Genomic DNA, 22,720 nt, shown 5'->3' with positions numbered 1-22,720 from the left:
CCTTCTCCAATGCATGAAAGTGAAAAGTCAAAGTGAAGTCGCTCAGTCGTGTCAGACTCTTAGTGACCCCATGGACTGCAGCCTACCAGGCTCCTCCATCCATGGGATTTTTCCAGGCAAGAGTACTGGAGTGGGGTGCCATTGCCTTCTCCGGGAATGCGTCAGGGTAGTGCAAATCTAAGGAACATCAAAGATGCCCTTCTCTAACCCGGCAGAGAGTCTCTACCATTGTTCTACATGGAACTGCCACGTCTCCACCCTCCTCCCCACTCCTTCTTCCCAGCCTGAGCCCCCAGGAGCAGGCCCCTGGCCCTGGGTACTGAGAGAGGACCCGACTCACACTGCACGTCCACCCGGATGGACTTGATGGCGGGTACGCCCACGCCGTTCTCAGCCTTGCAGTAGTAGCGGCCACCCTGCGTGCGCGCAATGCGCTCGATGCGAAGCGTCTCATTGAACACCGAGGTCTCCTGGAACTTGTCCGAAGCGCTCCCAGCTGTCTTAGTCCAACGCACCTGGGCCAGCCAGGCAGGACACAATTGGCCCCGGCGCCGGGGCTCCCCGCCCACTCCCGTTCTTTTCCCAAGTGCACGCGGGCTATACGCAGGCCTGGGAAGCTAACCCAAACAGCCTGGAAGAAATGCACACTGGAGGTGGGACCTCTCAGTGAAGAGCCTGGGCAATCTAGGAGCAGAGGGAGGAGGTTTCCATAAAGGCAGAATGTGCAGTTGTTAAGAGAATGGATTTGTGGACAAGTTACCCAACCTCTCCTGCCTTCCTTTCTGCGTCTCTCAAATGGAAATATTACTCACTTCCTGGGCTTATTGGGAAAACTAAACGAGTATATAGTTAGTGCCTGGAAGAGTAAGACTTTGATTAAATTTTTGTTATCCCATTTTTTAGCTTAGTGGCATGGGTAGTTTACTCATCTCCTAGTTTCAGACTTCTCGTGTATGAAAGAGGTCTATGTGGTAGCCAGCCTCTACCATGGATGGCCCCCAGTGGTCTCCACCTCCTGATGGTCACACCTTTCTGTAGTTCCCTCCCACTTTGTACTAGGAATGTTCGGTGTGACCAGCAGAATTTGGCAGGAGTGATGGTGTCTCTGATACTCTCATCTCACCACCCGCACTCTACTCTGATAGACCCAGGGGTTACAAAACTTTGGGAGGGCTACAGCAGCTTCAGGCCATTCAGGCGTTGATCAGAGGGTGTTTGGGAGAAAGAACAAGACCACGAAAAAGATTTTTTTCTTTTTGTACTTGACATTTTGCAGTTTCACCATGATTTACCTAGATGGGGTTTGTTTACAAACTGCTTAGGGCCTGGTTTATCCATCAAAGAATTTATAGCATTCTTCAGTTCTACAAAACTCTCAGCCTCTATCTCTTTAAAGATTGCCACCTCTAAGTTTTCTCTAGTCCTTCTAGAATGCCTTGATTTATGTTATAGCTTCTCATTCTCCCAACTTCCTTTTCACACTTGGCATCCCTCTGTCTTCTCCAGACTGCATTGTCTGGACCTATCGTCCAATTCACCAGTTTCTTCTTTAGCTACTTCTATGGTTTTGAGGCCAAATTTTTCTAAAGACTGTATCATTTTTTACTTCTAGTATTTCTGTTTGCTTTTTTCCATATCCTTAACTAATCAGGTTTTATAATCTCCTGCCTTGTGGATTCTATTCCTTCCATTATCTCTTTAAACATTTTAAACATATTTATTTTAAGGATTCCTTCCAGATTGCTCTATGATCTCTGTTTTCACAGATGTGAGTTGTTCAATTATTTGGGGTCTATGGACTGGCTCTCCCAGCACTGTGTTTTAAGATTTCACCCCCATGGGCTTGTATTCAGTAGGAATTACCTCAAAAATCCCACTTGGACCCTGACATGCCTGTCTGGGGTGTAACTATGTGGCTGCCTACACCCAAGATACATGGATTCACAGGTTCAAACCAGTTTTGTTTTGTTTTTTAATCAAACCAATTTTTGTATGTTTTGCAGCTTAAGGTTTCCTTACCACTTGGATAGTGCAAGATACAGACTGGATTAGGGTTATTCCCTCAAAGGTGACTCTGCTTGCACCCACACCTGAAGCAAAAGTCTGCTCCCTGCTGTGACTCTGGGCTGTGGGGAAGAGATCTGGTCCCCATTCATAGGTGGTATCACTCGTATTAAGCTTCCAGTTTTAGGTAGAGGGTCCAGCTCCAGCTCTAGTCATAGATGAGCCTGTGGCCCTCAGCTCATACCACCCACATGTGTATTAATACTACTGTCTCTGAAGTGAGTATGTGGTTAAGCCCCTCCAAGGACCAGGTTCTTCAGCTTTTGCTCACTGCCGTTGCTGTAGAGTTCTTCTTCCTTTTGGCCATAGACATTCCCTCTCTCTTGCTGTTAGCTGGGAGTGGGGAATTCAGGCGTACTCATTCCCCGATGTGACCACAGAGCAGGTCATGAGATGGATGGTACTTGCTCCACCCCGAGAATGTGGATGCTTCATGGCGGTGGGAACTGCAGCTGTAGCCTCAGGACCCATCATAGTACTTGGCACTTAGCAGGTGCTCAATATTTATTGCAAGGAAATGAGCAAAAAAAGCACTGGAAGGCATTTCAGAAGAGGTAGAGAGCGGCGGCTAGGGGCTTCCCTGGCAGCCTAGTGGTTAAGACTCCATGCTTCCCGTACAGGGGCACAGGTTGGATCTCTGGTCAGGGAACTAAGATCCCATAAGCCACATGGTGTAGTCAAAAAAAGAGGGAGAGAGAAGGTGAGCAGTGGCTACAGCAAGAGTGGAGGTTACTGGACAGGTTACTGGAGACAGGGTGTCCAGGAGGTGTGAGGAGGATGGCGGTGGGAGATCAGACAGGACAGGTAGGTGGGGGCTGGGCTGTGGGAGATCTTCCATTCCACCCCTAGCAGCCTGAACTGGCTCGGGTAGGTAATGCGGATCCATGTGGGCAGGGGAGTGATACGATGTAGCTAGCAGGTCTGAGGGTGATGACTTTGCGAACAGGGTGCAGGAATGGATTGGGGGAGGGGATGGGAGAATAGGAGGCCAGTCAGAGTCTACTGCCATAGTCCGAGGGACAGGACGGAAGGTCTGACCTCAACGGGTAATGAGGAATAGGAGATCCATGCAAGAGACATAAAAAGACAGGCCTCAGAGCCTGGCTGCAGTGGAGACTGATATGGGGCTGAGTCAAATATGAGCCCAAGGGACTGAACCTAGGTAGCAGGAAGAACAATGAAACTATAAACAGGAATATAAAACAGGTGTATGGACACACAGTCATACCCATGAATGACTCCTACATGCGATGCACAAGGGGGACACCCACAGGTGGCCAGCGCAGCCTTAGGGAGAGTTTGCTGCTGCTGCTGCTAAGTCGCTTCAGTCGTGTCCGACTCTGTGAGACTCCACAGACGGCAGCCCACCAGGCTCCCCGGTCCCTGGGATTCTCCAGGCAAGAACACTGGAGTGGGTTGCCATTTCCTTCTCCAATGCATGAAAGAGAAACGTGAAAGGGAAGTCGCTCAGTCGCGTCCGACTCTTTGTGACCCCATGGACTGCAGCCTATCAGGCTCCTCCGTCCATGGGATTTTCCAGGCAAGAGTACTGGAGTGGGGTGCCATTGCCTTCTCTCTTTTAGGGTTAGGCTTTAGAGAGGACCACCCCTAAAGTCACACCTAGACGGGAAGCATCCTGAAGACTGGCAGCATTGTTTTCATTGTTTTCACTTCCAAACAAATCCTTAAGAAGGAGCAAGCAGTGATGATTGCAGTTTCAGACTAAAACCTTTGGGCGTTTCTTGTCCATCTGCTTGTTTTAAGGTCAAACCTACTAAAGCTGTCCCTGTTTCCAATATTATCCCCCCTCCAAAAAAGAACTTTGCAATCACTGTGCTTCCTAGGAGCCAACCAAAACCTTTTCTGCTGCTTTTAAAGGTCACAGCAGCTCACCAGCAAATTCCACCCGTCCCTTCAGCCCATCCTCCTACCTCTTCCTGCCAGCTCTCAGTGATAACCAGCCATCACTTCCTGCCTGAAACATACAGTGTGTCTGGGACAAAATTCACACCTGGCTTTTCCAGATACCCATCTTCTGTGGGGTTTGCGTACTGGAAACCTCCTGAAGTAGTGGTTATGTGTTTTTTTGTTTGCTTGTTGTTGTTGTTTGTTTCCAATCATGTTATATGTTGTTGGTAACTCCTGGGTCCCCCAACCGAAAGAGGAAGTGTGCTAAGCCATAGAGAATGCTGGTTCTGGATTCAAATTCTGCTTCTGCCCTCACAAGTGCTGGGTGACCTTGGGAGTTTACCCAACCTCTCTGATCCTCGATTTCCGCAGCTCACAATGGAGGCCCTAATGCCTTCCTCAGCCTGGCTATGAGGCTTCAAGGAGGAAACACTGGAGAAAGCACCTAGCACGGTGCTTGGCTCACGGTCTGACTTCACAGTGGCTGAAGGTGTATCTGCAGGAGTGTTCGCTCAGCAGGCACAGGGCATGGAGTGCAATGGAGCTGACATTCAGTTGTCAGTGTTTCCAGGCGAATAAGCCCACAGTCTAGCCCTTCCCCACAAAGTCTATTTTCCAGCCATTTCCCCAGCCCCAGGCTCCTGTCTTCTGCTGGCCTGCTACCATCTGCCTCCAGTCTCAGGCCCCACTGCCTCTTCTGATCCTGGAGTGGGGCGGGGAGTGAGCAGGCGAGGGCAGGGGGACACCCACAGGCCAGGGCCGGGGCTTACCTGGGGCCGAGGGTGCCCAGTGACAAGGCACTGCAGCACGAGGGTGTCCCCCTCCCGGATAGTGTAGACGCGCTCGCTGATGTTGTCCTCCTTCACCACACACGCCTGGCCCGCGTGCACGATCTGAGCCTGGGCTGGAGCTGGCGGGAGACGGGGAGGTTGAGACAGGAGGCTCGGAGGCCAGAGGAGGTCTAAGGCTCCCTCCCCAGTGTGACACCCAGAACTCCCCAGCATATCCCTCAGAGGCCTCATCCCGTTGGGCTCCTCCTGGGGCCCCTAGGCCAGAACCAGAAAGGTCAAGGACTCAGGAAAGGGGCAACTCCTCCCCACCCCACTGCTCTTGCAAGAGATCTGTGCTCTTTGGGGCCTCCCTCGTGGTCCAGTGGCTAAGACTCCATGCTCCCAATGCAGGGGACTGGGGTTTGATCCCTCAGGCCGCAGCTAAGAGTCCACATGCTGCAATGAAGATGGAAGATCCCGTGTGCTGCACTAAGGCCCGGTGCAGTCAAAAAATAAATAAAAATATTTTTTAAAAGAGAGAGAGAGAGGTGCTTTTCGATGAGCCAAGGATTGTGAGGAGGCTTGGTAATCTGTACAAGTTGGTTATCACTCAATGAGCATCATGTCTTAGACCCCAGTCATGGAGGCTGCTCTCCACATCTGGCAGGTGCCTCCATTCCCAGCTTTGGTGTCAGCTGCGAGGCACGCAGAGCTCACCTGCCCCAAGGAATTGCCTTCAGACGGTGAGCACTGCCTGGACCAAACATGCCTAGGAGGTCACTCCTTGCGCATTGGTACCCCCCACACACATACACACACCAGTGACCTGATGGACACGATGCAAAGGCCCAGCCGTGTTGCCTTAAGTGGGGTGACTATGGTTCCGTTCACGTTCCAGAGCCCTTCTGCCCCAATCCGGGGAACTGGCTGAGACTAAGTCAACTAAACCACATTGTCACCCAGCTGTTTCCCTCGTCCCCTTTCAGTTTGTCCTGGAAGCACTTTCTCAGCAAATCACTTGCCTGAACTCACTCCCACCAACCACTCCAGGCTCAACTTTTAGTGAACCTGACCAAGATATCCCCCAGCCCCACACACCACACATCACTCCCCTCACCCAAAGGCCTGTTACCTTTCCCTCATTGCTCATGGAACCTGTGCCAGCCTCCCCTCCAAGCGACAGAAGTCTTCACCAGGGGACCTGGAAATTCTCCTAAGACTACATGCCCTCCTTGACCCTCTCACAGTGCCTGGGGGCTGGGGTCTGGCCAGGGCTGGGGGACCAAGCTCAGATATGGCTGGGGGACCAAAGGGAAAATGATGCAACCAGAGAAGTTCGCAGCCTTCCTTTGGTGTCTTAACCCCACTGTCCTGAAAGCAAACCAGCCCCCAGCCTACCAGTACTTGGGCTCTGGGAAAGAGGGCAAGACCTCAAGTTCAAACATGTCTGCTCACAGATAAGGGTGGACGAGGTGGAGGTAGGAGAGCTGATCCAGGGTACGAGGGACACAAGGGTGAAAACTTGAGTCCTTGCCCTAAAGAGGTGCAGGGAGATAAAACCTGTTCATACAATGTGTAACGTCCTCCAGCAAGCATTCCATGACTGACTTACATCCTCCCCACTTCAGCATCCATCACTTTTCCAGCACAGCAACAAAGCATCAGTCTGTGTGACTATCAAACTCAGGAGTCTCATCTTTCTGCCTACCCAACCATGAGCTTACATTGGTATCCCCAGCCTTGAATACAGCAGGTACTCAGTGAACACTGAATGAATGAATGTATAGGAATATTCCATGGTGAAGGTGCTAAGCACTGTAAAAGAGGTAAAGAAAGCCCTAGGAGGTCAGGGGAGAAAGACATCACTGCTGGAGGAAGAATCACAGAAGACTGCGGAAGAGGTAGCTTTTGAACCAGTCCTCAAGGAATAGGGGTCTTTCTGCAGGTTGACAGGACAGTCTAATATTCCATATTATCCAGGGTAAAACACTTGTGACCTCTGGACCTTCATTTTCTCATCTCTTAGATGAGAGAATGCTACCAACCCTGACAACTTACAAGGGTGGAAGTGATGATACATGCATGCTAAGTCGCCTCAGTCACGTCCGACTCTTTGTGACGCTATGGACTGCAGCCAGGCTCCTCTGCCCATGGGATTCTCCAGGCAAGAATACTGGAGTGGGTTGCCAAGCCCTCCTCCAGGGGATCTTCCCAACCCAGGGATCAAACCCACACCTCTTACATCTCCTGCACTGGCAGCTGGGCTCTTTACCACTAGCTTCAGCTGGGAAGCCCTCAGGAGTGATGATGACACAGGATAAATGAGAAGTGCTTAGTAGAACTCTGATGTGTTCTTACTGTTGTCACAAGTTGTACTTTAATTAACAGAGTCTCTCCAACCAACAGTGACAGGACAGTCATGAACTAATGACAGAGATAGGTCCACAGAGGCAGCCTGGCCATAGGTCAAGAAGCTAGCGGAGGGTGGGGGCGGGGGGCAGGTGCACAACCATTGGGAGTGACGTAGGTTGGGTTTAACCATGAGAGTCTCTGCAAACAGCCGCAGGTTCTGCAAACAGTGGCAGCTGCCACCAACCTAGAGTCTGAGTGTCCAGTCTGGCTGCCCTGGAGCAATGAACCTAGGCTAGTGGTCAGGAGACAAGCTGTGTGGCCTGGGGCAAGTCAGACCTCAAGGACCTCAGTTTCCCCACCTGTAGGAGGTGCGTGTGCTAGATAACTTCTGACATCTTTTTTCAACTCATACTTTCTATAATTTTATCAATAGCATGCAGTCCCTGTGCAAGGTGTACCCTGGAATCTGGGGAACAAGTCTGAAACTGTCGCCCCCTGAAATGGAAATGCATTGGAAGAGATAGCCATCTGCGGCCAAGGTCCTCAGGCAATCTCATCAGGAAACAACCCACCAATGTATGATGCGTGTGCCAGTTGCTGGTAAGACCAGAGGCTGCCTGGATGTCTGCAAGAGGCCCGGGGTGCCTCTCAACAAGGAAGACATTGATTTAACAGGCCACAGTGGAAGATAAGCTGTAATTTTGGACAGCATGGCTTGCCCAGAGCCAGGCTGTGTTGTAATGACAGATGCTTTGGTGACTGATAAGGAATTCTGAAAGTGAGTTAGAGAGCTGAACTTTCTCAGGGCCTGGACAGCACAAGCTGGGAAAGATGGGGCCTGACCCGCAGACACAAGGCTTCTGAGTACCTGACAGGTTCGCTTCCTCACTGGCCATGGGGCTATGAGCTGGCATCATGGATGATGACATCACTAAGATTACCCAACTTCCTTTAATGATATTAACCACTAAGACTATCCAACTCTCAAATGGTAGAACCTCTTTGGAAGAGATTTTGGCAGCCCCTGCACAGGCTAAAGACTGCTGTGGAAGCTGAAGCTCCAATACTTTGGCCACCTGATACAAAGAGCCAACTCATTGGAAAAGACCCTGATGCTGGGAAAGACTGAGGGTAAGAGGAGAAGGGGGTGAGAGAGGATGAGCTGGTTGGACGGCATCACCAGCTCAGTGACATGAGTTTGAGCAAACTTTGGGAGATGGTGAAGGACAGGGAAGCCTGGCATGCTGCCATACATGCTGTTGCAACGAGTCAGACACAACAGAGCAACTGAACAAACACAACTCAGGTTAAACAAGTATGTACCCCAGGACACAGGAATCCCATTTCTGGGTATGTACCCAATAGAAATTCGTGCTTATGACAACCAAATAGGTCCAAGAATATTCACAACAGGTTTATTCATTACAACTAACAACAAGAAACAATCCCCATGTCCATCAAGAGCAACAAGGGTAAATTAATTCTCACATATTCATACAATGGAATATTACACAGAAGTGAAAAAAAAGAACTATGGATAGACACAACAATGCTGTTGAATCTCACAGCACAATTTGAGTGAAAAGAACTCAGACATTAAAGAGGAAACAGTGTACGGTTTCATATATTTGAAATTCAGAACTTGAAAAAAAACCAGTCTTATAGTAACAGAGGTCTAAGCCATGGTTGCCCTTGGGTGGAGGTGAGGGATTATTTACTAAGAAGGTACGAGAGAAGCTTCTGGGGAGGAGATGGGATCCCATCTAATGAGATGGGAATATTCATAGTCCTAATCTGAGTGGTTGTTATAAGGGTGGATGCACATGTGAAAAGGCACCAAGGTATTTGCTTAAGATTCTACTATATCACTTTTATTAGATAAAGAAAGAGCATCCACCCACCCCGCTTTGATGACACTGTGCACTGAGGTTATCCAGTTTCCTCAGTCACCCTCTCCCTTTATTCCAAGTCCTTCTTGACGAGCTGCTTCCCATGACCGACTTCTTCCCAGGGTAGATGTTCCTTCTGGAGCAAATGCTGGCTAGTTGCAAGGCACCCAGGGCCCTTTGGGCTTCCCAGGTGGTGCTAGTGGTAAAGAATCAAATGCCAATGCAGGAGACGTCAGAAACACGGGTTCCATCCCTGGGTCGGGAAGATCTCCCGGAGGAGGAAATGACAACCCACCCCAGTATTCTTGCCTGGAGAATCCCATGGGCAGAGGAGCTTGGCGGGCTATAGTCTATGGGGTCACAAAGCACAGGACACGGCTGAAGCGACTTAGCACATGCACAGACGTAGGCCCCCTTGGCCTAGGCATTCCAATTCGCTCATCACCCCCACTGTTTCATTAACATGAGTCAGCCTCCCCAACTCCGCTTACCCACAGGATGGCTAGAACTATGTGTCTGACCCTAAACCAACAGAGACCCCACCAAGTTACAATCCCCCCAAAAGGGGTTGTGTCCCACTGAGTCTCAGCCTCTCGCTCCACACACGCCCGGGAGGCACTGCCAGCAAACAGCGTCTTCTCATTCCAAAGGCAGCCAGGCCGGGGCCTGAGTCAAGAGGCACTGTGACATAATCCCCTCATTCAGTCTCTCGAACAGCAAATGCTCCCAGCCGGCCGCAGCGCTGGATGCTCAAGAGACTGTCACGAAAAGCAAACGAGGACCAGCTCTGAAAGAGCACTCTTGGGGAGACAGACGGCAAAGAAGGAAACAGAAGTGAACAGGATGGTTTGAGTGTGGTTATTGCTAGGACGACCCTGAAGCGGGGGGCGGGGGGGGGGGCGGGGGTCGTGACCAAAGAAACTGGGCGGAGGAGGGGTCTGCTGGAGAGACAAGGAAAGAGCAGGCAATCTGGGGCTCATTTCTGGCTCTGCTGCCCTCTAGCTGGGTGACACCGGGCAAGTTACTTCACCGCTCTGAGCCTCAGGCTCAGGAACAGGAGATGCAAACAAAAATGCCTTCTCCCAGGGCTGGTGTGAGGCTTAAATACAATGTATGCAAAACACCTGGCCAAACAATATGTGTTTCTCTCTCTTTTTTTTTTTTTTTTTTTTTTTTTGAGTGCAACTGGTCTTAGCTGCAGCACTCAGGATCTTCGATCCTCGCTGTGGCATCCGGGATCTTTAGCTGGAGCATGTAAACTCTTGGTAGCGGCATGTGACTTCTAGTTGCCTGACCAGGGATCAAACCTGGGGCCCCTGCACTGGGAGTGCAGAGCCTTAGCCACTGGACCACCAGGGGAATCCCAAACAGTATATGTTCAGCCAAGAAGTGACAGCTCTTGAGATGATTAAACAGGACCAAGAGATGGGGGACAGGAGACCAGCCTCTGTGGCCCACGTCATATCCCAGGGGTGGAGGGACTCGAAGCAGACACTAAACCGTTAGGTATGTCTCACGAATTTGTTCCAAATTCATGTTGAGGGCTGTGAGGGACTTTAGAGGGGTCAGAAAACCAGAGGGGAGGGATGGAGCCTTTTCATACATTCAACTTTCAGAAATTTAAGACTTTCAGCAAGTTATCCAAGCCTTAGTTTTCTCATTTGTAAAATGGGGTTGTTGTGGAAAGGAATAAGTAAGTAAACATAGCTGAAGTGTTTAAAACTGTTTGGTTCACAGTAAGCCCCCCAAGCACGCCAGCCAGTGTTATTATCCTGTACGTGATCTGCACTCCTCTCAAAACGCCATCTCCCCAGGGCCTGCAAGGGCTTTGCATGAAAGGATGCTGTCTTATCTACTGCAGATGGTGAGGCCTGATACATTCCTGGGGTCCACTGTATATTTGCAGGCTCCTGGCCTTATTTCTAAGAGCCAGAAAGGGCATTATTTCTAAAGTCCTATTTAGTCTCCTTTGGTAGCAAAGGAGACAAGAGGCCTGGAGAAGGGAGCGCTCTTTCCACTCAGGGTCACAGGCACTAGCAGAGCTGGGGCTCGAATCCAGGCTTTCTGTCTGCTAGCCTGGAATTCAGTTCTCTGCCTTCCATGGACTCCCCTGCCCCCTCCCTTGTGTCAACCTGTAGGCAACTGGTGGCGAGCCCTTTGCAATGCAGATTCCCAGGCCCTGTGCAGAACCACCAGCCTGACTCTTCAGAGTCCATATTTGTAACAAACTCCCTGGGAATTTCAGAGGTACTGCTGGATTTGTTTCTCTCCGTCTCCACTTTGGTGGATAGAAACTAGACAGGATTTTGGAACTATTTCCCTGCTTTTGGTCCAGGAGACTTTTGCTATAATATTTCACTTTTCTAAGCTTTATCAACAAATCCCCCCAGGAAAAGAAAAAACAGTGTCTCCTAACCTGGGTGCCACACAAGGCTCACAGAGCCCATCGCCAGATAAGGATGTTGTACCTTCTCTCTCCCTCTGAGTCGCAGCACAAAAGAGCATACTCTTAAAGGCTCTGAAAAGGCCTGCAATAAACACAGTGACTCAGTGTAAAGAACCTGCCTGCAACGCAGGAGCTGCAGGAGACGCGGGTTTGATTCCTGAGTCTGGAAGATCCCCCAGAGGAGGGCGTAACAACCCACTCCAGTACTCTTGCCTGGAGAATCCCATGGACAGAGGAGGCTGGCGGGCTGCAGTCCACGGGGTCGCCAAATCGGACCCAACTGAAGTGACTGAGCACGTAGGCACACACACAAACACATCCGCACAACTTGGTTCATTCCAGTGCTTTCCATTTGACCGTAAAGCCCTTTCTTCACAGAGTATAATGGCTACGGAGTCAAGAAACATGCCCCTCCCCAGGCCCTTGGCTGAGAAGAGCCAAGTAGCATGAGGGCTGTCACCGATGGGGCCGCGTGCTAAGGAGGGCCGCTGAGCAGAAATGGCAAGTCCCTGGCAGGTGCTTCCAGCTCACTCCTTCCTCCAAAAGCATACACCCCGAGTCCCCGGTGCGGTAGGGACTGCCAGCACCAGGAGGCCCAGCGAGGAAGCCACCAGCTCTCAAGCACTCATTTTAAGGCAAATTCCAGCTTGCCCCCTGGGCTCCTGAAGAGAATTCTCACTGCAACCTGGAAGGGGAATTTCATCAAAGATCCCCATCCCCCATGGGAGGATTTTCTCCCTGGATGTTAGCCAAGGGGGTCGGGGGTGGGGTGGGGTGGGGGTGGGGCAAATGCTGGCCAAGTGCAGGAGGAGTCAACAGTAGGATGGGGGGCCAAACAAGGCTGACAGACAGCAGTGGAAATGAAACTCCTTGATTAAAAGCCCCATCCGTCGCTTTCCTTCAGCTTTCCTCTTCATCCTAAAGTTTATTTATTTATTCTTCAGAGAAGGCAATGGCAACCCACTCCAGTACTCTTGCCTGGAAAATCCCATGGATGGAAGAGCCTGGTAGGCTGCAGCCCATGGAGTTGCTAGGAGTCGGACACGACTGAGAGACTTCACTTTCACTTTTCACTTTCATGCATTGGCGAAGGAAATGGCAACCCACTCCAGTGTTCTTGCCTGGGGAATCCCGGGGACAGGGGAGCCTGGTGGGCTGCCATCTCTGGGGTCGCACAGAGTCGGACATGACTGAAGCGACTTAGCAGCAGCAGCAACAGCATTTTTCCCAAACTTTAAACTTTTTATTTTTGTATTGGGGTATAGCCGATTAACAGTGTTGTGTTAACAGTTTCAGGTGAATAGTGAAGGGACTCAGCCATACATATACATGTATCCATTCTCCCCCAAACCCCCCTCCCATCCAGGCTGGCACATAATGTTGAGCAGGGTTCCATGTGCTACACAATAGGTCTCTGTGTAAATAGAAAACATTTACCCATTTTAAATATAGCAGCGTGTACATGATCTTCTCAAAGTCCCTAACTATCCCTTTCCCCCCGGCAACCAGAAGTTCATTTTCTACTGAGTGGAGTAAGTCAGAGAAGGAAAAATATCATATGACATCCCTTAAATGTGGAATCTGAAAAAAAAATACGTATATATATACAAATGAACTTGCCCATCCTAAATTTTAAAAGGTTAATCATAACCGAGTGGGAGCTGGTGTCCTGCTCCCCACTCCTGATTTTCATGGGGAGTGTGTCTGCAGGCTGAAGGAAACTTCCAAACAGAGCAGAGTGAGGGGAGGACAAGGAGAGAAAAGAAGTGGGGGCCACAGACTTCCCCACCTGAAGCTGGTTCCATCTGCCCCAGTTACTGGATGGCAGGCCAAGTACCAGCACCCTAACCACTTCTCAGAAGCATCACCAAGTGTTCCAGGCCAGGCAATACGGAAATAGAATCTGTGCTCTGGTCCTGCCTTCTATCAGATCGTCATTCAACAAACCCTCATAAGTGTGAGGTGCTGAGCTGGGTGCTGGTGAGAGCTACAACACCCAGATCCTGAACTGGGGAAGGGGATAGTCAAGAAGAGCTGCGATAAAAGCCTGCTGAGAGGCTGACAGGAAGCACGGAGGGAAGGACTGCTGTGGGCTGGGTTATGTCTCAGGTGTCCCCCCATCACCATCATATAACAATAACATCATAACATATACATAATTAGTTACTCTGGGCCAGCACTGTACTGAGTGTTTTATATCTATTGTTTACTGCTCATAACAAGCGTATTATTGTTCCCACTAATCAGATGAGAAAGCTGAGGCTTAGCAAGGGCAAGTAACTTGCCTAAGGGCACTCTGCTGGTTTGGAGTCCATCTGACTCTCTGACATTTGTGCTAAGCCCTCTGCATCTCCAGTTTCTAAGTGCCTGACACAGAGCTGAGGACAGTCTCCAGGCGTAGGACAGAGTCTCCACGTCACTGGTGGGGCTTGTCCCATGGCGCATCCTTAGAAACTCTTCCTCCCTCATCCGCCCAGCTCCTGGTACCCACATGTTTATAGATCCCTTTTTGTACATAATGCAAATGGACACTTAATAATTTAGCAGAGTTAACAGTGCTGAAATATTAACAGGCTTTTCCCTTTTAATTAGCTGCTCAGAGAATGGCGGCCGGGGTCTGAAATGAGGCTCTCAGGATAGGCACTTGGCTGGCACCGCCTGGGCCTTGTGATGCTGGGTGATCCTGCACACCTCTCCCGTGGACCACGGGCCATCGAACAAGGACCTCTCGGGGAAATTAACCTTGTGCTCTGTGCACTCCCCAGTGAGGGTTCACCCTGCCCTCTGCACAGACCTGTATGCAGAGCTGGCCAAAGCCTGGCCTCTGGGCCATGGGCCTGGGGGGCAGGCCAGCTGGTTTCTCAGGAGTGCTGGGGTCTGAGAAGGCTCCAATTCCATGCTGGGAAAACCAGTTTGAAGCAGTACCATCTCCTCTGGCCTCACCTTAGTGCCTGTCATCTTGAAGGGAAGCATCATCTCCCCGACCCTATCCACTGCTGATCACTCCCCCAGGGCATTAGACATCAGTCCAGGATGCTTTCCTCTCCATCTTCCTTCTTGCTCCCTGGCCTCCCAACCCTTCAAACACACACACATCGCCTGTTCATCTGCATTGATTCCTGGATCCCTTCTGTAACATTTCCTGAGCACCTATTGTCCTGCCCTCAGCTCTGGGATGCAGAGCCAATCAGGCACGGCTCCCTCCCCGAAGAACCTCTGCCCTCCCCTTGCTACAGACTCTATTAAAGTCTGCTCTCAGCAACTGGGCTTTTTTGCTTATCAAAACCAAATCCACGTTCAGCCGACCTCCCCGTTGACTGCAAAAATCCCTCCCCAACCCGACTGTACATATCTCTGACCTCCGGGTCCAAGAGCACTGTCACTGAGCGTGGAAAGCAGCCACAGCTGAAAGATCAGGGCACAGGCTGCCAGCCTATCACCACGACGGAGCGTGAAGACAAGCGCTGCTCTCACAGTCAGAGGCAGGGCCTGGTATGGCTTGCAGAGTCCGCTATGATGCATAAGGCCCGGTTCTATTTTCAAGACCTGATGCTGTCTGCAGAGCTTGCTGCCTCTGGCAGAGCCTGGCACTCCTGACAACCCTCCTCTGCTGAAAGTGGTGGGCAGTCCAGCCACACCCCTTTCCCTTGGAAGGTTTGGCACCACTGCACCTACATCCTGGCTTCATCAGAAGGCACACAGGTTTTGAGAGTGCCGGGCTCTGCTCAGAATCTTCACTGAGTATCAGTGGAAGTCTAGTCTGCACAAGACTAATGAACTCTGGAATGTCAGGACAGGCCACTGGGAAAGCCCTCTAAGCGAGGGCTCTGAGGTCCCCTGGGGGAACTATAAAAAGACGTTCTCTCTGTGGGGAGGGAGATCAGTTCTCAACAACGAGGTGCCCTAGGGCAGTCCTGGGCTTCCCAGGTGGTGCTACTGGGAAAGAACCCGCCTGCCAGTGCAGGAGATGTAAGAGATGTGGGTTCACTCCCTGGCTCAGGAAGATCCCCTGGAGGAGGGCTTGGCAACACACTCCAGTATTGTTGCCTGGGAAATCCCAAGGACAGAAGAGCCTGGTGGGCTACAGTCCACGGGGTCGCACAGAGCTGGACACAACTGAAGAGCGTTAACAGGGCACAGCACACAGGGCAATTCTAACCAGCGTAGGCAGGACACTCGGGGAAGAGAGGGCAGAAAGGCGTCGCTACAAGTCAGGCGTTGCTTGACCCGAGGCTGTAAATGCAAGTCTGAGGGGCTGTCCACAGACAGCCTTGGGCAAGTTATTTAACTTCTCGAAGCCTCAGTCCCTTCATCTGCAAAATGGGGATAATACTATATCTCAGCTCTGGCAGAAGTAACTTCTAGGTTGGGAGGATTAAACAAGACAATGTGGATACAGAGCATAACCACCAGTATCTAGTAACTGCTCAATAAATTTCAGTTCCCTTTCCATTCGATCATAGGGCCTGGGACCCTGTTCCAAGGGCCTGCAAGAGGAAAATGTAAAAAATGAATGAAAAGGCCTACTTTGGGGGGATGCTAAGAGCCATAATTCTGACAGACCAGAATATCAGTGTGGACTGAGGACTTTCCTGGTGGCACAGGGTTAAGAATCTGCCTGCCAATGCAGAGGACGTGGGTTTGATCCCTGGTCTGGGAAGGCTCTACATGCCAGGGAGAAACTAAGCCTGTATACTCATACCTCGGAGTGTGTCCAGCATCAGAAGGTCCCTCTCGTCTGAGAGCTGCAGCTTCAGTTGTGGAGCCTGACAGGCCCCTGGGGGACCCTGTCCATTGGAGCCCGAGGCTCAGTCACCAGGCCTCCAGCATTCCTGTGACCAGCACTAGGGACACATCCTGGACCAGCACATCCTGGGTGGGACCAGAGACGCACTGCCAGGTCCAGGCTCCCAAACCAGAATGCAGAGTCTGGGCCACCCCTGGGTCAGGGTGTGGAGGGAGCAGCAGCTCTGCTAAAGCAAAGAACCCCCAAAGCCCCTTCTGACCCAAAAAGCCCAATGGCTTCCTCCCACCCCGTGAGCTGAGACCCAAGTCTGAAGCACAGGGCACAGTTTGCAGCCTGACACAGGCCTGGCTGTGGGAGCTGAGGGAGACAAGGGGGCTTGAGGCAGTGGACGGGGGCTGAAGTTGGCATCTGAGGCCCTGGATGCTCAGAAAGGACGGGATGGTGGCGAGTGGGCATGAGTTCTTTCCAACCCAACCTGCAAGGACAGACTGAAAGCTCCACTCCAGCACTTGGCATGACTAAACCCCCCAATTCACCATATAAAACAGAAGCCAATACTATTAGACACATCATGTCTTATTAAGTGAGATGACATACCAGCAAGTGCCATGTGAACTGTAAAGTTCTGTGCAGATCAGGTCTTATTATTATTAGGTATTGAAAAGACCCAAAGAAGCAGGCCATAATGCACCTATGACACCAGTGAAAATAAATTAAAATGATAAAATCCACTATGGCTGGCCTCTGCACAAGCCCAGCTCAAACTTTTTGTAACACAGCCTGGCAGTGTAAAAGGAGAATCATAAAACTGTTCCTATCTTATGACCTACTAGACAATCTCACTTTGGGGAATAGGCCCCAAGGAAATAATTTAAAAGGAAAAAGTAATTCACATAAGGATATTCACGGCAGAGCTCTTTAGAAGAAGAAGAAATTGGCATCTGCCCAAATGCCCAGCACTGGAGAAACAGCGACCAAACTCCAGCACATCGATGCAGGGGGTGCCCTGCGGCCATTAAGCTGACAGGTCTGAGGGCTCAGTCAATACCAGGAGACGTGTGCAGGAGATAAAGTCATCAAGAGTGCAGAGTGGACCGCTGTTTACTGCTATGTAAAAATATATTGACAGGTATGGGCAGGGAATTTAGAATGAATGGCTCATGTTTGATAGTCATTGGATTCCTTTTCTTTTCCTATGAAGTTGTTTAAGTGGATAATAATAACAGTAACAACCCTGAAAGCAAAATCAATCTTGCAGCTCGAGAGCAGGTGGGGCGTTAGACCCCAGGACAGGAGGGCAGGGGAGGGAAAGACAGTGTTTCTGGAGAGCTTATCACCTCCACTCTGCTGGGGGTAGCACTCTGAGCCCCCACCCCCGCCCCAGGCCACTGTGGGTTCCTGGGCATCATCCTACCTGGCTTTGGAGTGAAATTACGGGTGTCACAACCTGACAGCTTGAAAACTCTTCATGCAGCCCTTGCAAAGCTCCTCTGGGCTTGATCTTCACCCCAGCTCAGGAGGAGGGAGGAGGATTAGCTCTGAAGGCTTAAAAACCAAGGAGCAGAGATGTAAGGGCCTTTATAACTTTATGCCTCTCTCCACATCCAATGACATCAGGGGGACAGCACTTAGTGCCACTCAGCAACCCCAAGGCCTGGGGGCCAATTCTCACCCCCATCTTGAAAACACACCACCAGCCAGAAACCTGAGACTCAGGGCTACCGTGGTGGTCCAGTGGCTAAGACTCTAAGCTCCCAATGGAGGGGGCCCCAGTTTGATCGCTGGTCAGGAGCTAGATCCCACATGCCACAGTGAAGATTGAAGATCCTGCCTGCCGCCAATAAGACCCAGCACAGCCAAATAAGTAAATTTAAAATATATATATAAAGTTTAAAAAAAGAAAGAAACCTGGGAGTCATCCCTGACTTCTCTCCTCCCACACCCTACATCCAAGCCACCAGCTCAATCTTCAGAACTGATGCTGAACCCAACCCCTGAAATACCAAACTGGACTGAGCCACCACCACCATCCCCTGCCTGGATTTTTGTAACAAAGAGGTTGACACTGCTTCCTTCCTTGCCTGGTACACTCTGTTCTCCACAAGCAGCCAGAGAGATCTCTTTATACTAAGTCTGATCCCATCTCTCCTCTGCTCAAACCCGACCGTGACTCCCATCTCACTTCACGTCAGAGCCACAGCTTTTTCAGTAGCCTGCTATGCCCCACGCCTGCTCCCACCCACCCCTGTATCTTACTCCCCACTACTGCAGTCACACTGCTCTTTGCTGTTCTTCCAGCAGACCAAGCCCACTTCTGCCTCAACGACCTTTGCACTTGCAGCTCTGTTACTGGACTGCTGTTCCCTAGATTTCCAGAGCTACCCCATCACTTCCTTCAGCTCTTTTATGAGCGAGGTCTACCCTGACCACGCTTTTTAAGACAGCATTCCTGCCCCCACCGCCATCACTCTCGGCCCCCTTCCCTGCTTTGTGGGTTCTTCATATGACCCGTTAACACTGGCAGATCAGTCCGTGTTCATTCTCTTGTGTCCCTTTCAAAGGACAACACCCCTGGGAGGGAAAGCAGGTTAAATTCCTGCTTTAACAATGGGATGAATAATCTTGTTTTTTTTTTTCAGGAGTCAATTCCAGAAGCATAAAGTTTGGGAACATATTTTCTTTACATCAGGTATATTTATAAATCAAGAAATATAATACCTCCCCCCCCCACGCTTAAGTATTCTGATTATTTTTTCTTCCATCACGGAAGGGTTTCTCTCCTTTTTTGGCTAAAATTTTAGAAACCACATAAGTGGCATGCACCGCAGGATCTGATTATAATGCTGAGCCTCTGAACAGCTTGTGAATGACTTGAAACCCAGTCGGTTGGGGGAAAAAAGGACCTGTGGATGGGGGAGGCCAATTGGCCTAAAGTTCAATCACAGCCAGGAACAGAAAAGTCATTGCCATTAGGAGGCTCCTAGGGGCTAAGGACCGGAGAAGGCAATGACAACCCACTCCAGTACTCTTGCCTGGAAAATCCCATGGACGGAGGAGCCTGGAAGGCTGCAGTCCATGGGGTCACTAAGAGTCGGACATGACTGAGCAACTTCACTTTCACTTTTCACTTTCATGCATTGGAGAAGACAATGGCACCCCACTCCAGTAATCTTGCCTGGAAAATCCCATGGACGGAGGAGCCTGGAAGCCTGCAGTCCATGGGGTCACTAAGAGTCGGACACGACTGAGCGACTTCACTTTCGCTTTTCACTTTCATGCATTGGAGAAGGAAATGGCAACCCATTCCAGTGTTCTTGCCTGGAGAATCAAAGGGACGGGGGAGCTTGGTGGGCTGCCATCTCTGGGGTCGCACAGAGTCAGACAAGACTGAAGCGACTTAGCAGCAGCAGCAGCAGGGGCTAAGGACTAGAAAAGGCAATGGCAACCCACTCCAGTACTCTTGCTTGGAAAATCCCATGGACGGAAGAGCCTGGAAGGCTGCAGTCCATGGGGTTGCTACTAGTTGGACACGACTGAGCGACTTCACTTTCGCTTTTCACTTTCATGCATTGGAGAAGGAAATGGCAACCCACTCCAGCATTCTTGCTTGGAGAATCCTAGGGACAGTGGAGCCTGGTGGGCTGCCGTCTATGGGGTCGCACAGAGTCGGACATGACTGAAGTGCTTAGCAGCAGCAGGGGCTAAGAACAGGGGGAGGGGGAAGCTGCCTCTTAGGAGGAAAGCAAGGTCTGGAATGGGCAGCCATGTGGGTGGCGGTAAAGGTACAAAACACAGCTGTCTCCCAAGGCACAAAGTAGCTCAGAGAGAACATCCTTGCTGTCAACATCCCCAAGGGGGAGATGGGAGGAGGGCTGGAATCCTGCCACCCTTTCTCCAGGGCCAGGGTCTCGCTCCCTCTTTCCCCCAGTGCTGTGTCACGTGCCTGAATGTAGAGCCTCACGTGTCCCCTCCCTGGTGGCAGATCCATGACTCACCAAGCAGGCCTGAGCAGGCTGGGACGCTGCAAGTCACTCACTTAGCAGGGCCTCCTCTGAACAGCCCAGGCACTGGGCTCAGAATGGCTTTCCACACCTTTCCCCATTTGCTCTTCACTGCAGCCCCCTGAGGTGCACGCTATTATCCTCATTGGCTTGTGCATGGGGGGAACTGAGACGCCGTGTATAACTGCTGTGACCAAGACCGCACAGCCAGTGAGTGGTTGAGGCTGGACTTGAACCCAGTTCTACTGCAGAACCCTCTGCTATAAGCCTTCAGGCCACACTGCGTCCCTACACTCCCACCTGAGTGAGCGAGATGATTATTCATCGACTTTGATATATTTAGTTGCATACTTCTGAAATTAGACCTTGGTGGTGTCAGGGAGCCTGGCGAGTCATGTGAGACAGCTGACCTCAGAGCTGCCAGTCACTGACACCTCGGTGTGAAGAACTTCTCCACTTACTCTCCTCCCTGGGGCACTGAGGAATGAGGGAAAGAGACGGTAGAGGGTAGGGGTTGGCGGGGGAGGCGGGGAACTGCAGGACCATTTGGCTGACCCTTCCCAGAATCCTCCTCTCTGGTTGCCATGGAGCCACCTCTGCAGAGGCCTGGACCCTGGTGGGGATGAGAAGGCAAGGTGCAGCCAAAGAAAGTGATCCAGAAGAAAGGGAGCTAGCCTGTTTGTGGAGTCCCATGGAAAAGCTGGTCGGCGGGGGCTGGGCGGGGGGAGCTGCAGAGACATCAGTCATTAGGGCCACTCTCAGGAGGAAAGGAGACGTTGTCCCCAGGAAAAACTGAAAACAGTGAGCAGGGATAGGTGAGGGACGTGGCAGAAGACTGAGGAGAATGAGGGGCAGGAGGAAGCCAGGACCCTGCAAAAACTGGGTGCTTGCCAGTGCCCAGCAAGCAGCTGGTACTTAATAAATGTCAGCCAGAGCTACTGTTATCACAGGTGCTCAAAAGAGACTTCCTAGGTTGGGACACCTGTGAGCTCTGGTCTGCTCAGTCCAGGAATGAAACGTGAGCACTGCTCAGGGCTCCCGCAGTGAGGGGCTCTCCGCCCTGCCCGGGAACTCTCCAAGGTGCCAGCTCCCTTCCAAGCCTGAGCAGTTCTGTTCCTAGCAGGATGGCTGGGGAGGGCTTTAGGAGAATAAGAGTCCCCACCCCACCCTCCGCCACTCACCCCAGCTGGGGCCACTGGGTCCATGCGCCCAGCCCAGCCCCCACCCTGGCACAGGCACAGCGGGTGAGCGCACGCCTGGCAGAGGCCCCAGTGCCTGGGAGAGAGGCTCCAAGCTGGCGGCTTTGTATTTTGTGAAAATCGAATCCACAACTGAGCTCTCCAGCCGAGGAGGGCCTGCTGGGAAGGCTGGCGGGTCTCTCTTCCCGTCCCCCTTGCTGGGCCCCACCCTCCCCTCTGCAGCCCCCACCCCCAGGAACCATGGGGAGTACCAGCTGCCACCCCAGCTGGCACAGGGGTGCCAAGGGGGACAGCCTGGGGGCCCAACTCTGGCCACCATGCCAGGTCTCGCCCCACCCCCACCCTGACCCCCCCCCCCCAGCTTGGAATAAATTGAAATACAAATCAGAGGGAAATGCTTCCCTCTGTTTGAACAAATTGCTATGGATTCCTCCCTGTCTCAGGTCAGGGCTTGCGATGGGGGATATTTTCACTCGCCGACTGCTAATAGACTCAGGAGAAGCTGCTGGATCGATGGAGGCCGGGAAAATTAGCCAGGAGCTTCAGGCCAGCCTCGGCCTGTCCCTACCCCCACTCCAGGCCTCCTAGAAGAGGTAGCAGGTAGTTATAATCCAGGCCAGACAGAGTGCTGGGCTGATGGCCCTAGGAGTCAAGGCAAGGACAACCAGGGGCCGCCAGGGGCGGGGGAACAGTGGGATGAAGGCGGATCCAGAGAATCCCCCAAAGAGGTCTGCAGTGCCCTCCACACACATACATACAGGACTCCCTGCACATAAACCCATGTTCTTGTGTGTATCGCCACACATATGCATACCTTCAGCACATGCGTGTCCACGTATATTTATATATTCATGAAAAACACTGATGAAGTGTACATGCCCAGAGGCGAGAGGACTTGGGGAGTGCGTTCCAGCTCCTGTTGAAGTTTCCAATGCGAGCATTTTATCTCCTGACAATGGTTTTCCATATACAGACAGACAGACGGACAGACAGACACACACACTGATCTCTACCAGCAACCACAGCTCCCCATCAATCACTCCTTTCACCCCTCAGCCTGGCTCTATAATTCTGCAGGGGGAGCCCAAAGAAGCCACTGCCTTCACTGGTCCCAGCTCCAATGAATGAGCGGGAAGAGACTAGGGGGTGCAACCCACCCTCGCCTAGACAGCCCCACAGCCCCTGCTCCCTCAGCTCCCGAGAAAGTGAGGGAGGCAATGAGCCAGACAGCGTGGCAGTGCTTCCGGCACTTTAGGGCATCCCTCAGTGCTGAGCTCCCCCAGCATCGCCCAAGGCCACTGTGCCAGTGGGCAACGCCAGGGGCCACAGCTGTACAGGGAGCTG

General features: G+C 51.5%; 1 protein-coding gene across 1 annotated transcript in view; it reads right to left on the bottom strand.

Moving 5' to 3' along the window:
- MDGA1 (MAM domain containing glycosylphosphatidylinositol anchor 1) overlaps positions 1-22,720 on the bottom strand; it is a 60,285-nt gene that overhangs the window by 22,239 nt on the left and 15,326 nt on the right. The window contains exons 2-3 of the mRNA XM_018039244.1: positions 4,743-4,882; positions 341-515 (exon numbers count right to left, since the gene is read on the bottom strand). Of these exons, the coding sequence (XP_017894733.1) occupies positions 341-515; positions 4,743-4,882 (315 nt within the window). The remainder of the gene's footprint in view (positions 1-340; positions 516-4,742; positions 4,883-22,720) is intronic.

The sequence above is a fragment of the Capra hircus genome, chromosome 23 (genome assembly GCF_001704415.2).
Source record: "Capra hircus breed San Clemente chromosome 23, ASM170441v1, whole genome shotgun sequence".
In the NCBI taxonomy this organism is placed as follows: domain Eukaryota; kingdom Metazoa; phylum Chordata; class Mammalia; order Artiodactyla; family Bovidae; genus Capra; species Capra hircus.
This window is presented reverse-complemented; position numbering and strand designations above follow the sequence as displayed.